We start from the raw sequence: 13002 nt of genomic DNA, 5'->3' as shown, positions 1-13002 counted from the left end.
TCTAGTCGGCATAATTAGAAATGCAAAAGGAATACCAGCAGTTTGCTCTGTTCAACTCTGTTTTGTGGGCTGCAAAATATCTTAAAATAAGTTCACCAAAAGTGAGCTAACTGCCAAATCCAGTTTAATACTCCTTGTCTAAGTCTAGTGAAGGAGAACAGTTAGGAATTACATTTGTAGCTGAGGTCAGGGGTTAAACAGTGTATTTGAACAGAACAAGTGCATGTGTCCTTTCTGCACGTCTTCCTCCCGACTTTCCAGCCCTCAGCTTTAGCCAACCTCTCCCAGAAAGACCGGCCATGTTAGCACCCACTCCCTCTGCAGCGCAGGCTCCTACCCTGTAATTCTCCTCTGCTCAGACATCTGTAAACATTTCTCCATGACCACAGGAGGAAAATAGAAAGTTGGGATCTACAGGCTGTCATTTGGATGTGTATAAATAAAGTTGCGAGCAAAGGAGAGGCTGCTAATATGATGGTGTCCAGAGGGTGGGAGGTCCGTAGGAGCAGGACACCCGGGTCATCAAAGGCGAGGAGCAGGAGGACATAAGAGCCTTTGAAGTAAATTCAGACTTAGTCTGTGTTTTGCTCGAGGGCATCTCAGAGAGTTCAAAAGCTTTATGCACAAACTGATGCCTGCCCACCTCCTCTCTTTATTACTGCATACTTAATGAAGCTGTGTGAGTCAAAGCTAATTTTGTTTGCATTTCAAATCCTAAAATCTTCCAAAAGGATTTCATTTCTTTAAAGTCTGTAGGTCCTTGTAGGCACAGCAGGGTTGGCACACAGAAACACTGTTGGCAGGGAAGGACATTTTTGGAGGGGCACTTCGAGAGCCCTGTTTTAAACCTATAAATGCTGCATCTGTAGTTACATGTTCCACTCCGATTTAGCATGCCAAAGTAGTGTCTTTAGAAAGCTCAGCTTTGGGGTTTTGACTGTATTCAAATATTTAACCGTAGTTTTGTTGCACAACTTGAAAAAGCTTAAAGGTGAGACCAAACTGTGCAAATGTTTATTAGAAATGTCCCTTAAAGTCTTCCCTACATGCTCCATTTGATGTGTAATGATCCCTCAGACTGACAGCAGACTGAGTGGAAATGAGCAGCATTGCTGCTGTCTCCTCTGTAGTGGTTTGCTTGGGCGGCCATGCCTTCCACACGACCTAAAAAAGGGATGTTCTGTGTTTAGTTGGTGCAGCAGCAGGCTCACATCTGGGCTGAAAACAGCTGTACTTTGCGGTTCCCTCAAAACCAATGAGGCCTATAATAATCAAACATTGCAGGTGCAGCAGCAGAAGCGCAAGACCCATTTTAAGGAACAGCTGTTCATCGCCGTGTTCGTTAGAGGGCAAAGGCCTAAACATTGTAAAGATATGTGATCGAGCCTACGGCCCACTGATGAAAGCTATTGCATTTGCAGTATCACAGACTGGGTGTTTGTGCCAACTTTCGCGGAAAAAATTACAAAGCGGCGCCCAGTTAGTGACGCGTTTTCCATCACCCAGCAGTGGTTGGTCTGCCAGAGAGGGTAGGCGGAGCTAAGCGGCTGCTTTTCGGGTCTCTGCAAGTGTTGCGAGTAAACAGTAATCTACTATGGCTGAACAAACAAAGAAAAGATGGATGACTACAGAAACAACTTCAAAAAACAGTCTTTTACAACCGGAACCAACCATGGACGTCTGGTTATCTGGGACGTAAGCGCCCGTAATAGCCGTTTGTCGCCATTAGGTGCCGCCAAATAGAACGAAACTGAGAACTTCGAGATTACAACTTTAAAGTTAGGAGAAAATAAAGTTAAAGCTGGTATGATTTTCAAAGCAATACTGACTGAACAGTATCTGGTTTATTTATCTCACTCACAAGAGGTTGGTATTAAGATTATGTAAAATATTTAACACAATAAAATACTAACAAAAATACATGAATAGTGACAAAAATAGATGTGGTAATAGTAATACAATTTTTAAAAACTGCTTAATGAAGAAAAATAAGTGACTATCAGTGGGAGGTGAATGTTGATTGTCCTTCGTCAAGTGGCTTCTTCTCATCGTCGTCACATTCAGACTTTGGCTCCTCTCTTCTCTCTCTCTTTCTAACCCGACTACAGATCATTTCAGCTGTTTTAAACATTTCCATTCAACATAAATACAACAATAAATACGACAAAAGTCACCCAGAGTAGCTGCTTGCTCGATCTTCAGCTCCTAGTCTTTCTGTTCGTTCCCTTCTTTTTCATTTTAGGCTCTTCAGTCTTTGATTCACATTTTAACTGACCGTGTTTGGGAAGCTGCACTCCCTCTAATAATGACGTGAGCATTAGGATAAACCAGAACTAATGCCCTGTAATCATGATACTCCAAGGAAATATGATTATTGATTGTGTAGCTCTAATTTACAGTCTGAATGCCCTGCTTTAGTCGTTTAGTTTAATCCGATGCAAGCGTTATTTACCGTAAAATCCGGAATATAAGTCGCACCGGATATAAGACGTCTGTTTTTGGGGATATCCCAGAGGGGAAAAGATTTTCTAGAGTTATTTATTAATAAAAACGTGTATACAAGTTATTTTAACACTATTTAAATTTACTTTATTCAATACACACAAATTATAGCCTACCATCTGTTTTCGCCATGAGTTTGCAATCCCGCTAGCAGCCTACGTTGATTGTTGTGAGGGTGGCAGCTGCAATAGGCCTTTTAATCACAGCGGACATTTCTACATCTAACAGGAGGAAAAGCGCAGGTGTTTATAGTGGCATTAATGATGGCTGTATTCCATTTAGCTGCTTCAATTTCATGGCCCTGGTTGTATGCATGCTGACCGCCTGTGATGGCTTTCTCAGACACCTGAATAGAACAGAACCATTGTTAAAGCTCTTATTAACACCTGCGCTTTGCCTCCTGTTGGATGTAAAAATGTCCACTGTGAAATAAGCCCATGGCGATCATGACAGTGCATGTCCGTGACAAAGCGTTAGCGACAATCAAGTTTGTTTTCCTTCCTCAAAACAGCGAGGAAAACAGCACTGCGGCGTTTTGTAAATAGGAGATGTTGTAGCGGCTTGGACCCGGAAACAGTTTAATATGGAGGTGTGATGTCACCAACAACTTTGGCTAGATTATAGCGCCATCGTCTGGGTAAAATACCGTGACAAAATGGCATACCTCTCTCTGCATTTTTCAGTGGTATATTGGTCGCTCTGATATATAGGACACAGCCCACTTTAAGATGAAAAAAAACGTATTAAAAATGCGTCTTATACACCAAATTTTACGGTATGTTGCATCTAAAAGAGTAAAATCTAATTCACAAAATTACTTTTCTTTCTCACCAATTAAGATTACTTTAATTCAGAGCCAATTCAGGAAATCCCAGCACACACGGGCCGTAGTTTCCATGTGGAAAAAGAGCACTGAGACCTTTTCTGCTTGGCTTCAACTGGCTGAAATCTTTAGGAGTTATTAAGTCAGCCTTCATCTTCTAAATCCAGCAAAACACCCACTCCAGATAACTGTGACTTTGAGACTGATTTGTTGTTAATTTCTTTTTCCTTCATCTGCGTCTACCAGCTGAACAGTTTCATGAAGTTTTGGAAGCCGTCCTCTCCGAAGAAGTCGTAGGAGCCCTGGGACGTTCCCAGGTGGACGAGCAGGAGGACGAGCAGGACGACGGCCAGAAGAGGAATCAGCAGGTTCCAGCCGGCTGCCAGGATGTTGTACCACTTGGCCTTGTCCGAACACTCCTGGGCCAGCTGCAGGTTGCCCTGAGTCTTCTGGTCCCTGGCCTAAGAAGACAACACACACTTACAATATGACCTTAGAATGTCAGGATTAACTAATACTGGAATATAGAATCAATGAGGACGGCATAAAACCTGTGTAACCCTAACCCATGCTAAGTATTTCTAAAGATAGTGTATGTAATTAATGACCAAACGTTAGTGGCTACACCCGTGTACAATGTAAATAGAGAGAGAGGAGGGCAAACAGAGGCACATTATAATGTTCAGTCATGTGTTTGTTTACAACAAGGTCATAACTCCTCGTCTTATAATTCTCAGTTTTCTACAGAGTGCAGACTCAAGGTTGTGGGAGGGCGGAGTGATACAAAATCCTCGAGCAACTTCTATCTGTATATTTTGGATTGGACCAGCCTGAGTCTTTCCCTAGCACTCTCTAATTTCCCATGAGTACTTGCCCATTAGGAAGATGCCAATTATGCCGTTTTTAACTCCTCAGACGAGCAGCCAGTCACTGCCTTTAATTTGAGTGCTGAGCCAGGACTGGGCCTGTGATTCAGAGCTGCGCCCTGTGCAGGCAGATGAAAGATCTCGGAAGAGACTTAAAGGCTACACACGCCCTGTTTGTGGGGAGTTTTTTTTTTTTTCAGAAACCTTTTTTCATGCAGGTAGTTTCACGGTTTGTCCGATCCTGCTTTGCACTTTGCACTTTCAAGGATCTTTGAGTCGTGTTGAAGTGAGAAATCGCTTGTTTTGGTCTGCATTCCTGTTTGTGCACAGCCCCATTCCTGCGGTATAAAGGGTGCACCAACTTTCCACTGTGTGTGCTATCTGTCAGGAGACAACAACATGTCTCTACTGTGATTAAAATACACCTCTGAAGTGGAAATGTTATCATCTACTGTATTTGATACAATAATCTTCTATATGACTCTTTGTGTAATACTGGTTTGTTTTTGTTCGCTGAACAGAAAAGTAATACTCTTCCTGAACTCCAGAATCGTGCCTAATCTAAAACAATGCCTGGTCAGTATATAACATGCATCTGCAGAATAGCGTAATGATGAAATATAACATGTCTGGACGGATACAAGTGTGTGCATTCATCCGGCCAGGACGGGCTAAGACGGGAAAGTAGCCCACGTCAGTTGTTCTTAATGACTTTAGTTAAGTCTGAATGCAATCAATTGTTCCCTGAGCGTAATTATTGTTCCTTTTCATCTTGTGCATAAAAACCCTGGTGAGCATGTACTCTCCACCGATTCCTCTGTAGATGCTGAATGTCACTTAATAAATATACGAAATACAGTTTATTTCTTTGTCCATTTATCTCTTTATTCTTAAATTTCCACCACAACCACTTTCTTCTATCTCACCACACAGATATATGTGTGTTACATTTTACCTCGTTTTAAGTCTGGCACTCTAAATCCAACCATGCTGAATGCTCCTTTACTCTGGTAGAAGTCGTCACTAGTCTTTGGGTTCTTTAAGACATGCTATTGTAATGCTGTAAATAGTCTGTGCTTATTTCCTAATGTGGAATATGCCGCAACATGCCCATTGTTTGAAAGCTTTCCTTCCCAGCCAGGCCCACTTGCTGTGTATTACTGCCTAATCATCACAGAGACGCTCTAGTTGCGGTTTAAGTTGCACAAGAATGGCACTGTGAAAATCTAATGCTATAATACATATCGATAATCGATCACCAAGTATACTCTAGTGTAATACCTTTGGTGTGTGCCAAAATAATAATCACATAAAAGATTTGGAGTTGCAATCAATAATCTATGATTAAAAACTGGGGATGCACGATATTATCGGCACGTTATCGGTATTTGCAGACTATGGCTTGAAAATGACATATCGGCATTTTTCTGCCGATATTTTCCGCCGATATAACTACGCCTTAATTTTGCCTATATGCTCGATGATTCCCTAAAAAAAGAAAAGAAAATGTTACAAACAAATAATTATGGCATTTTGTACATAACCTAATTTTAAGATAAGATAAGACTTTATTGATCCCCCATGTTACAACAGCTCAAATTAAAGGACAGGGTAAAACAAGTGATGGTTAAAAAAAAGGCAAGAGAAAAAGACAATAAAATACAATAATAGTGTTATTAATAATAAATATATAGACAATGTAGACCTTTCACTTTTTTGTGGATGGTTAAGTTTTTGTACAAAGAAAAATTGCACCAAGCCGAAAACACACACGGTATGAATCATGGTGACGCCGTGTGTTTTTCCCTTGGTGCAAATTTTAATCTGCCAGTGGGCCTCTACAATAAGAGTAGGCATGATATCAATTCCACTACAGGGGGAGACTTTATGTTCTCTGCAATTAGGTGGAAAAAACGTGCCTCGTATATCGGTATCGAAATCGGCAAAAAGGGTTGGAAAATATCGGCATATTGGATAACGGCAAAAAAATCCAACATCTTGCATTCCTATTAAAAACAGATTTACCAAGACGTTGCTATTGCTGCAGTGTCATATAAAACCATTTTTCACATGACAGTCAATAATTAATTGGCCCTTGAATTGTCGTATTCTGCTGTAAAACAAAGAAAATCAATCACCACAAGTCTTTGCTCGGTCATCTTGTCATACGCAGAAAACAGTGCCGACGCTTCAGTTCATTTTTTCGATGTTGTAACAAGTGCAAAGTGGCATCAAGAGCACAAGATCTCACCTTGATGGAGTAGATGAGCGCCATGAATCCCAGGCAGCAGAAGTTGACGTACAATGTGTTGCACAGCGACCAGAGTAGATAGTCCCGGGGAGGGTTCTTGCCAGTGTTGCCCATGTTCACCACGGTGGATCCAGCCGGCTTACGGGCAGACTTGCAGTTGGTGAGTGGGGTGCAGTCCGAGGGGAAGTTGTATGAATGGTTGTCCATGGTTAGCGTTTGGATGGATAGATGTTGCTTACTATAGCTAGACTTCCAGATGCCAGTGCACAGTACCTCTTTGGAAAGTCGTGCCCCCCCCGTCTGAGAGGCTTATAAAGGCCCATGAAAAGGGAGGTGACCGGGAGAGGACGCATGGCATGGGCAGGGTCCTTTAATACACTGCAGGTCTGTCATTATGTGGTGAGGCCTGAGAGAGACAGAAATAGAGATGCAGAGAGACAGAAAGCTGCATGAGAGGGAAAAGAGACAGCGAATAGATGCATGGGAGCAGTCCAGTAACACCCATCACTTCAGGTTTCTCAAAGGTCCTAGTGGTGTGATTTAGGTGGTTGAGTTGGGCGGTGGAAGCAGAGGACATTAGGGGCAGGGCCGTGCTGTTTAAAAGCCTTGAAGATGAGGAGGAGTTATTCTGAAGTGCTGTCTGCAACAGGCCTTCAGGGACGAGTCAGTGATGTGGTGTTTGGGAGAGCTGAGTGGGTACAAAAAGGTCATGTTTTACAAAACATTTCTAAGCTGTCGGACAATTCCTTTTGATGGGGGGGTTCTCCACAGTTACATGACCTAAAATAAAAGTTATAACTAGAAAGCATCCGGACTGAACAGAACTTTGATTATAACTAACAATGAAAAAAATTAGCCTGCGACTTTTCTATTAGTAAAAGATAATCCTTGGGAATGCTGCTCAGACAATACAGGTAATTTGAAGGCAACATATTTGGCTCTTGGAAGACATTTTTCACCTCTTTTGAGTATTTCAAAGAGAAACTGACTAAATGAATCAAAACATATGTAGCAGATTAGTTATCGGCAGCCTTAGTTACAGAAAAAGCAGCATATTGTCATTAAAAAGATAAATGTCTAAAGATTTTTTAAGGAGAGGATTGGCTTAGTGTTTTATTTTATAACGCTACGTATTTTTGCAGTCACTTTGGAATTTCCGAGTACAACCACAGTCTGCGGCTGATGGCTACTGATCATTCAAACTGCAGCTGTTTCATGCCTTGTGTTAGGGATCAATAGGCATTGCTCATATTTTTACAGATTTCACCAGTCAGTACAGTGGGCAGTGAACCTGGCAAGATATGAAAACAAACCTGCTTCTCTGGCTTCACACTGCTGCATTATTTTAATTTAACACGGAGAAACATGTTGGTGACAAAAACAAACTTGAGTATTTGAGTCAGTTTTGTTTTGGGGGTGTTTTGGGTTCTTCTGGGATTTGTTTCAAACGATGGTTAATACACATTTTGGAAAATAAATTATACTTATAAATATTAATTTTAAAAGAGAATAAGTACAGTTGACATGTGAAGCAACAACGCCCTCTGCTGGCTGCTTACTGAAGTGTAAAAATACAACACTGGCTTCTGCTATCCCCAGCGTTCATTGTGATCCTAATGGCCGATCTTTTTCTTATTTTGAACAAACGTAACACTTACCACGTGAAGACACTTACATCTGCAGATAGTAGAAACAACCAATGATAAAGAATAAGACGGTGTGCAAGGGACGGACGGTGTTTGTTACGTATAACAAAATACATCAAATAAACCTGCTTCTAGAAAAATTGTTTGTTAGTAACTTGAATACAGTTCTTGTATATAGAAAGTTCAACAACTGTTACTCTCACAATATTTTATAGCAATTTACATGTAATACGCCGACGGTTTTTTGATAATTGGATGGCAAAAGTAGCTACATTGAATCGCGATTTAACAATGTGTAGAAGAAATACGCATTTTGACTACAAAATAGTATTCCTGGGACTTGTAGTTTAGTTAGTCATATCTTCTCGCAATATGAAGGACACAGGAAGTAGTATGTTAGATCATAAAAACAAAATTAGCAGAGGATGGTTTCGATCCATCGACCTCTGGGTTATGGGCCCAGCACGCTTCCGCTGCGCCACTCTGCTACGCACAGCATTTTGTCGTCACAGTTAATCTTAAACAACATGCTACATTTTCTAGGTTTCCATATAAATGAAAAAAAGGAGACATCGTTCTTCCGCTCGCTTTATTTTATCAATGCTATCCAACATGGGTGGCAATAAAGTTCCATATTCATTTCCAAAATAAAAGCCTCAACTCTTTACGGATAGTTAAAGACCAATTTTACACGAAAACAATTAGCTAACCATTAATATTCCGTAAGTCAGTAGAAAGTAATGTGTTTAAAACCTGTTAAAATACTACCTAAAACATTACGTAGTGTACGGTTAGAAGCTTGAAGGCTTTTCACTTCGAAGGAAGGCTTAAGGCTACAATATAAAAATTAACCGTCCGAACACAACCGCGGCAATTTGGCGTTTATTTAAAAGTTTAAAGTAAATAAACGAAGGGAAACTATACCTTGGTCTCATCATTAGTCTGTAATTGAGTTCTTCCATCTTCATTTTTAGAACAAAATGTTTTTTGTTGTTGTTGTTGTTGTTGTTGTTGTTGTTGTTGTTTTTGTTGTTGTTCTTCTTCTTCTTGTGTTTTTCCTTGGCGGTTGGCAAACAAATGTTTGTTTGCTATTAACTACCGGTTAAAAAGCACTGCCTCACGTTCATACATAGGGAGCAAATGGGGCAGAGTAATGGTCACGTCTAGTTATCTATCTATTTGTTTATGTTCTTTATTATTCAAAACTCAGGTACTGAGAGGTGATGTCAGTTAATCATAATAAAGCACATACAATATACAAAGCAAAACAAAATACCAGGGGACAGTGTACATTTGTGAAGCCAGAGATCATTGTTCATTCACACAAATACATTAAAGGAGGTGCACAAACTCATTGTCTTGATAGCCTTCTTGTTTTTGGAGGAGAAAATTTAATATACAGTATTATAATAAAATATTATAAATATTGCTTGGTTTCATTAAAATAAAAACTATAAAAAAGGGTTTAGATTTATTAAATTTAGATTTGTGAATGTGAAATTTTACTAAAAGAATTAGTAGGTTAATATAATATTCTTAGATTGTATTGCCTTTACATTTATTGAAACCAAACAATACATTCTCTCGGCATCTAGTTATCTATTGGGGTAGCTAGCTAAATGGTAAGAATTTTAGGATTTTCCCCATTCTGAATTAAATTAAATCAGGTGCAAATTCAGGCAAAATTGAGTTTTACACTTTAATTAAAATAGTTAACAAAACATAATATTTGTTTCTTCCTTATTGGCTATGATGACATATAGGCTAGTCCTGTAATCTGTGCTGTGACTTCCAAGTAAGTACTGAAGAAGAGTGAGTTTCTCACATGCTTTCAAAACAGCCCTTTGAAAAATACATAGCTCTTTTATAGTCATGTATACTATTCTTATACTTTGTCTAAAATAATTCTTACACAGGAATATGTACGTGCAAGAAAGAAAAAAAGTCAAGGTGCTGGTATGTTAATAATTTTTAGGCCTATCAAGAAACTTCTCAAGAGCATTGTTTTTCTAAGGAAGAGATAACTATATCTGACAAATGATGTAACCATTCAGGAAGCATTCTTGTGTCACACTCCAGACGCTGTTTTCCGACAGCATGGTGCAGCCTGTGTCCTGGATGGATTTGTCTGGTTGCCCCTCTGCCCATTTGGTAAAGGTCAGAGGTCGGTTCTTCATATCCACCCCAAAGTTCCCCTCTGCTTTTTTGTTGTTCACGTTGATCCAGGCCATTTTGTAAACGTCCCCAAAGAACTCAGTCACGATGTTGTTCTCCGCCTCATCCTGGGGCAAAGCCAGCTCTAAGCCTTGTTGGGAGCAGAACTCGACGGCCCTGGAGAAAGAGCCTCTCTCTTTGTAGGACACAAAGTATTTCTGACCGACTCTCCGGACAAAGTCGTAGTTCGTAGCTGAGGGGAAAAATCATACAGCAAATTAGAAATCATGAGTTAATGGTGACTCTGAAGACAGCTGAACATGTTACACAAGTGTCAATGAGGTTTGACATTTGAAAGTGTCAAGATTTCTCAGAAAGTTTTTTTATAATTACTAACATGAACATCAGTTTTTGTGTCGTATGATCTGTCTCTTGAACAGTTGTTATTACCATCACATCCACCTTAATTATGACACTTACCCAGCTGTAACTTAGCAAGACCCGTCTTTAAGGCAGAGAGGTTCGGGCAACTGGATTCAGAGTCATCTGGAGCAAACAGACTAATTAAAATCACCAAACTTTGCAACAATAAGTTGCTCAGGTTATGTCCAAATGTGCTCATGGGAAACCTCAGTTTTTTTCCAGATAACAAAGGGAGACGTCACCACAATAGCTGCACATCTTAGAATAAAATACCAACCAATACAAAAGCCTACATAGTACTTTAGTACCTTCATGACAGTCTGCCAAGGATGTGTGTTATTTACTTTTGAGGCCTGAAATGATCAGCCATGTATTGAAATAAGCACTGCATAGAACTCATTATAACCCATAATGCTACTATGTATATAAAGGACATGTAGGAAATATTTGGATATTTTCATCCTGAGGTTTTTCCTATGAAATATGTATGTACGTGTGCAAATATAAATCGATTGTCTTTTCTTGTAGAGATGATGCTCTGTCCAGATATACGTATATGGATAAAAATAGCTAAATCTTGTACAAGGCATCTTTTCTCTTTTCTGAGATAGAGTTATTATTTTCTACGACAGCGTATTAGGGCCCTGTGAGGAGTTTTTCACTGGTTATGAAACAGACTGAAATGAACTCTGATTATTCTATATGAGCTACAAAAGCAAAGCAGACCATCAGCGACAACATTGATTATTTCTATATAGTAATTTTTAATGCCTTAAACTGCTGGCGGTGGGTGGGGGGTAGCTGTCAGACGAAGCGATGCATGTGATGCATATGACTGTTAAAGAAATCAGGATGGGATTTTGTTAAAAATACAACAAGACAAAATCAGCAAGATATAAAACCACAGGGGGCGCCAAAATCAACACAAACCAAAACTTCCTCACAGGAGCTTTAAAGAAAAAAAGAAAATCAGAGATTACAAGAAAAAAGTTGTAATAATTTGAGAAAAAAATCGTAACTTCATGAGAATAAAGTCATAATTTTAGACTAATGTTAGCCTACATATTATAATGAAGGGAAATATCAGAGAAGCAGCCAGCCACCTGCACTCAGATGCACTGTATTTATTCAACACACCCGGTAGCATGGAATCATAGCATACATATACCTCGCGAGAACATGCGAGATGTCCTACCTAGTAATGCGCAAGCGCACTAAACAGCTATATTGAAACATTAGTATAGGTTTCACAAATACAAAATACTTAACTCGGGAACATCAGCACCACTTTGTCATAACTATCAGGATTTAAAAGTGATTTTATTTGAAAATGACTCGTGATTTTAGTCGTTGTAGCGCAGGCGGCTGGCTGCTCTTCTGATATTACCCTGTTAAAATTACGACTTTATTCTCGTAATATTACCGGTACGTCTTTTTTTTTCTTAATCTCAGATTTATTTTCTTGAACGTGGCCCTAATACTCTGTTGTTACTTTCACAGTCCTTGATACATAAAATAAACTAAACTTGACAAGTAGAGAGAAAATTGAATTACCAAAATTAATTTTATAATTGACAAAAAAAACCTTCAGATTCTAATTTCCACATATGGTTTCAGATCACAATTGGTTTCTAAACTAGTTGTGATTTGACAAAATCATGCTCATACATATGTATGTGCCATAAACTGAGGTTAAAGGTGAGCATGGACAAACTTTAACAACTACTACGTCCATCACGGCTGAAACGTCCTTGTGTGAAATAATCAAGAACGGAAATTAGCTCAATCAAAACTTATGGGATACCTTACCCTGTCGACACATTCCACTCTGTCCTGGTCTTCCAGGCTCTCCGGGAAATCCTGCATTTCCCCTTTCCCCTGAAGAGGAGGGAAACAGACATTTAACAACACTTTAGCAAAGTTCATTAGACTCAAAGAGCCAAATGAAGAAAACTATATGGAATTGATCAGAGTTGGATGCTGGGAAGTTGGAGGCAGATTATGGAACTAAGACAGAAAACTCCCAAAGTTTTGTAGAGAAGTTGATAATATTCACCTTTTGAACCCTCTGGACCCGGTATTCCAGGTCTCCCAGGTCGTCCTTGTGGCCCAGGCAACCCAGGATATCCTTTTTCACCTTTGAGCCCAGGAAGACCTGGAAGCTGACTGAAGCCAAAAGGAGCCATCAGGCAGAGGACACAGAAGAAGAGACTCATCTCCATGATGCAGATCTGAAATAAAGGAAAATCAGGTGAAACATGTCCTATTTAGAGTTAGAGCTATTTTTCCTTATTTATTAGATGGGACAGCTGAAGAGAGACAGGAAATCTGGGGAGA

General features: G+C 39.7%; 2 protein-coding genes and 1 non-coding gene across 3 annotated transcripts; all 3 read right to left on the bottom strand.

Annotated features, from left to right (window-relative positions):
* Window positions 1-3564: 3564 nt before the first annotated feature.
* LOC138612391 (interferon-induced transmembrane protein 5-like) lies at window positions 3565-6649 on the bottom strand. The gene is made up of 2 exons (XM_069685602.1): window positions 6443-6649; window positions 3565-3786 (listed from the first exon to the last, which is right to left on the bottom strand). The coding sequence occupies exons 1-2, from the start codon at window positions 6647-6649 to the stop codon at window positions 3565-3567; spliced, it is 429 nt and encodes a 142-aa protein (XP_069541703.1).
* A 1855-nt stretch (window positions 6650-8504) lies between these two features.
* On the bottom strand, window positions 8505-8576 carry trnam-cau (transfer RNA methionine (anticodon CAU)). Its single transcript has one exon. It is a non-coding gene; the product is annotated as a tRNA-Met (tRNA).
* Window positions 8577-9836: 1260 nt separating this feature from the next.
* Window positions 9837-12887, bottom strand: LOC138612647 (mannose-binding protein C-like). Its single transcript, XM_069686014.1, has 4 exons — window positions 12722-12887; window positions 12475-12543; window positions 10723-10788; window positions 9837-10495 (listed from the first exon to the last, which is right to left on the bottom strand). The coding sequence occupies exons 1-4, from the start codon at window positions 12885-12887 to the stop codon at window positions 10113-10115; spliced, it is 684 nt and encodes a 227-aa protein (XP_069542115.1). The 3' UTR covers window positions 9837-10112.
* Window positions 12888-13002: the final 115 nt, after the last annotated feature.

Source organism: Semicossyphus pulcher, unplaced genomic scaffold (assembly GCF_022749685.1).
Source record: "Semicossyphus pulcher isolate SPU_LCO1_2020_fin unplaced genomic scaffold, fSemPul1.0.p SCAF_8, whole genome shotgun sequence".
Taxonomy (NCBI): Eukaryota; Metazoa; Chordata; class Actinopteri; order Labriformes; family Labridae; genus Semicossyphus; species Semicossyphus pulcher.
The sequence above is the reverse complement of the archived record's forward strand: the minus strand, read 5'-3'. Positions and strand labels throughout refer to the sequence as shown.

Bases quoted from the DNA above. Each gene is read 5' to 3' on its own strand.
- LOC138612647 (XM_069686014.1), bottom strand. From the start codon at position 12,887: ATGGAGATGAGTCTCTTCTTCTGTGTCCTCTGCCTGATGGCTCCTTTT. The intron at 12,544-12,721 runs GTGAATATTATC...CCTCCTCTTCAG, and splicing joins GGGTCCAGAGGGTTCAAAAG to GGGAAAGGGGAAATGCAGGA. The intron at 10,496-10,722 runs GTAAGTGTCATA...TTTTCCCCTCAG, and splicing joins TCTTGCTAAGTTACAGCTGG to CTACGAACTACGACTTTGTC.
- LOC138612391 (XM_069685602.1), bottom strand. From the start codon at position 6,649: ATGGACAACCATTCATACAACTTCCCCTCGGACTGCACCCCACTCACC. The intron at 3,787-6,442 runs GTGAGATCTTGT...TTGTCTTCTTAG, and splicing joins CGCTCATCTACTCCATCAAG to GCCAGGGACCAGAAGACTCA.